This window comes from Cyprinodon variegatus, unplaced genomic scaffold, assembly GCF_000732505.1.
Source record: "Cyprinodon variegatus isolate N-32 unplaced genomic scaffold, C_variegatus-1.0 Scaffold508, whole genome shotgun sequence".
Taxonomy (NCBI): Eukaryota; Metazoa; Chordata; class Actinopteri; order Cyprinodontiformes; family Cyprinodontidae; genus Cyprinodon; species Cyprinodon variegatus.
In genome coordinates this window covers 122,565-126,584 of record NW_015150961.1, presented here as the reverse complement: position 1 = coordinate 126,584, position 4,020 = coordinate 122,565, and the positions used below count along the sequence as shown (strand labels likewise).

At 36.9% G+C, this 4,020-nt stretch overlaps 1 protein-coding gene across 1 annotated transcript in view; it reads left to right on the top strand.

Moving 5' to 3' along the window:
• Positions 1-2,898, top strand: part of LOC107094823 (acid-sensing ion channel 1-like) — a 75,238-nt gene extending 72,340 nt beyond the window's left edge. Inside the window, exons 7-10 of the mRNA XM_015390677.1 lie at positions 566-719; positions 899-990; positions 1,086-1,165; positions 1,395-2,898. Of these exons, the coding sequence (XP_015246163.1) occupies positions 566-719; positions 899-990; positions 1,086-1,165; positions 1,395-1,511 (443 nt within the window). The 3' untranslated portion in view covers positions 1,512-2,898. The remainder of the gene's footprint in view (positions 1-565; positions 720-898; positions 991-1,085; positions 1,166-1,394) is intronic.
• The last annotated feature ends 1,122 nt before the right edge of the window (positions 2,899-4,020 follow it).

Sequence of the window (4,020 nt, the reverse complement as noted above, 5' to 3'; positions counted from 1 at the left end):
CTCCAGCCCAGGAGACCCACAGCGCACTCTGCTGGAGAAAGGTGGTGAATCTCCAGATCCCAACAGTCCAGAGTTTGGCCCCTGGTCCCAGGACCTTTGCCATTTGCCTCTTCCCTCTATTCTAACCCTATCTCCTTTCAGCAACCTGTCAATTAAAACAAACTACTGCCATAATAATCCAACTTAGTTGTGTCCTCTAGACAGTTTGTCCATTTCAGTGGTTATAAATGTAGTTGTAATATACTCATTCCATCTTTTTACAATAAACTGTGCTGTTGCTTTAGGCCTTTCCCCAACTTAATCTCTTGCATCAAAAAAAATCTTTACCTTTTTCTAACACACACACACTAATCTAATCAAATAAAATGTATTTATGTATGTATGTATTTAAATATAATGTGTTTTTGCAAATCACAGCATGAAGAAATTTCAAGAATTATGATGCAAGCTCTATCGAGTATTTGCTCTATCCCATAGGAATGATGGAGGCCCCACCAACATGAATCTTACCAGTTACACACGCACTGATCCAAAGGTCAAACTGAACTGTCTTCTTTTCCCCCAGATTTCTTGGTAGAACAAGACAATGACTTCTGTGTATGTGAGACGCCGTGCAACATGACCAGGTACAGCAAAGAGCTGTCCTTCGTCAAGATCCCCAGCAAAGCATCAGCCAAGTATCTGGCAAAGAAATACAACAAAACAGAGCAGTACATTAAGTAAGTATGATAATAAAACTGATTTTGGTTTCTGACTTCTCCTTTTTAAAGTGTATAACTGAGAAAGATAAATTATTTTATTGCATTCCCGTTTTCTTATGTTATAATATTTTAGGATGTTGCTGTACTTCAAAGTCTAATAGAGTGTTTTTTATCATATGTTTATCTTGTTTGGACAGGGATAACATTTTGGTTTTGGACATCTTCTTTGAGGCTCTAAACTATGAGACTATTGAACAGAAGAAAGCATATGAAGTGGCCGGCCTTTTAGGTATTGCTAATAATTTGTCATCCTGTATGAAATATGTTTTTTATGTGTAATCTTGTGCTGTGCGTGTTGGATAAACTCTTTTTCTCTTATTTAAGGTGACATCGGTGGTCAGATGGGGCTCTTTATTGGGGCTAGCATTCTGAGTATTCTGGAGATTTTTGACTACTTGTATGAGGTGAGAAAGTGTTTTCAGACACATGGAGGAATCTAATGGTCAATAAAAATGTTGCTCGTAATAATTAAAATGGTAAATCGTGCAAACTTTAGATATATTTAAAATAACATGAGATAGAGAAAAAGAAGTCTGATTGTGTAATAACAAAATAATAACATAAAATTAAGAAACACTCAAATATTTTAAACATCTGATGGTGTTGTTGAGACTTCTCTATTAACCCCTTCAGGTGATAAAATACAAGCTGTGTCGCTGTTCTGATAAGAAGCACAAACACAACAGCGCTGACCAGAGAACAGTCCTGAGCTTAGATGACGTCAAGTGTCACGTCAGTAACTTTCACTAAGCCTCTGCTTTCTGGAGGAGGGAACGTCTGCAAGACTTTGCTGCTGCAAGAGTAGAGGATGTGTGGATGAAAGAACTCTGCCTGGTTAGGCTTTACTTTCTCAGTGAGTGGCCATATGCATAAAGGAAGTTGAAGTTCCACAGACATTGAACAAGCTTCAGATACCAGAGATCAACCTGATCTGAAGATAGATCAACTGCATGGTCATCTGTAAACAACTTCTAAAGAAGTAGCAAGGAATGCAGCGAAATGTGCATCATCTAAATGCAGATTTTAAATGTGTACTGTGCTGTGGTGTTTTTATCTGTCAGAGTGATTAGGCTTCATGTAAACTGATTGTTGAATTGCAAGAATTTTTCTGAGTCCCACACTGGCCCTGTTGCCTTTATTCTCCTATTTTTCACCAGAGAAAAAAAAATATATTCTTTGTCCTTAAAAGCATCTTTCCTGTATATACCCTGCCAAAACACTTTACTACCTCAGCTTATGTGCAACATTGCCACTGAGTTTTTAGACATAGCTAAACTGACCATTATTAGGATAATCTTTTCCTGAAAAAGTAAAACATAAGTGGCTACAAATCTGCAAGAAGGCCAATCCAACAATAGGCATACTGTTAAGGTTCTTCAGTTTCATAGTTTATTGCAGTTTGATTTAAACCTTCTGGTGATGGATTTGTATTTTTTGTGCCTTTTAAAGTTACTGTAGGCGCTTTCTTTTTTTTTCTTTACATTTCATGATTTTCATACAAAATGAACAATATTATCGTGAAGTTATTGCTTTGACTGCGGCGCCTTTTCTTAAACTATCATTCTTCTTTACCCGCATGCGCCTCTTTGCCCCCTATTTGCTGTTTGCCTCGCATGAGATTTCCACGCATGCCAGGTGCTTTTGTCGTTGATTTTGATGTGTTTCTGTAACAGCGCCACCAAAAGGCCCAGCATACATCGTACAGCACCTTCAGTGGTGCTAATTGAAGGACTTTTTTTCCTTTATTGTTAATGAAAAGATACCATGTCTTTTTTTTTGTGGACCTCGCCTCATTGTTAAACAAATTTGTGAAGTTGAAGATCAAGATATATATCAACAAGTTACTATTTTCCTGTAGAATTTCCAAATAACAAAGATTATTAGGGATGCCAATAGTTGTAGTTCCAATGACTTTGTTCAAGGAGCTTGCTGAAAATGTTTGTGTTTTATCCCTCATATAAAATTTATTTAAATTAGAGGTCAGATTGTTCTCATATTTTGAGTTTGAAATGTATTCTATTGCACTCAAAGATTTATTTATCTTAAGGCTTTTTACTTTTTCACCAGAGGTGCCAACAGTTGTGAGGGGGGGCATGCAGAGAAAGATGTCCGCAATGCATTCATCTAACAGTTCAGAGCTCTGGTTCTCAAGCTTATAACAAGTAACACCTCGGGCTCTACAGTAGTGCAACTCGAATGAACTTATTCAGTTTGCATTGATTTTTAAAACAAAAAAAGAATAGAAGAAAATTATATAGATTCTCAGTATTTTACCTATGTCTGTTTAGTTGAAGGGAGCAGATTAATGATACATTCAATTTTGACTGAGAGTTCAAAACGTTCAATTTCCAGCATATAAAATTAGACAGGAAGTAAACTGTAGTCAGCAACCTGCGAGAAAGGGGGAATGTTTCTTACTATTTCTTCCCAATAACCTAAACAGTTAGTCTTTAAAATGCAGTAATAATTACATTAATAAACTGTTCATTTCATATCGGACATGTCGTGTTCCATTAGACAATTAGTACCACACAACATATGTTAATATCTCCTTTTAGAGTTGTGACATACATAAAAAGTAAAGAAGCAACCTGTCATTAACTTGTGTTGCTAATAGTAATATGATTTTCACTGAGACAAGCCATTACTGCAGCATAACCTTCCTTGTTATGCTGCATACATGTTATAGGTAAACAAGTAAGCACTTACATTTGCTGGTAGTTCAGTAGAGCCTGGAATTAGCCTTGTGTTTGTAAATGGTTAATACAATTAAAAGGAAGCCAAGTACTATCCTTTGTATTTGTGACACAGTTTGAGAACCAAGGCTTCAGAAGCCAAAATACAGAAGTGGGTGTTGTATTTCAGCCCCAATGCCCATATCTGCAGGTTGGCATTTGAATCCTCTGTAACTCTGACCCAACCTAGTGCTATAAGATTAGCAGTTCATACCTTCTATTAGGTAAATCCTCAATGCAATCAGCCTTCTACTGATGGAGGTCAAATATGACTTCAGTTGAAATAAGCACTAGAGAGGCGATCCCTCTGTCATGCTGCAGGCTCTTTCAATATCATGCAGGTAGCGTTTTTTTAAGGATAGCTGCTCAGTGGTCAGTTATTAACATTAGGTCGTTGCAGGTTTGGTTCTTTGTAATCTGGGACCGTTGTAGACAAAGTGGCTTTTGATTTGGCCACACCAAAACAATAAAAACCTGCATATAAAAGATACAAGACCATTAAACATGCAGATGGTAAATCTAGT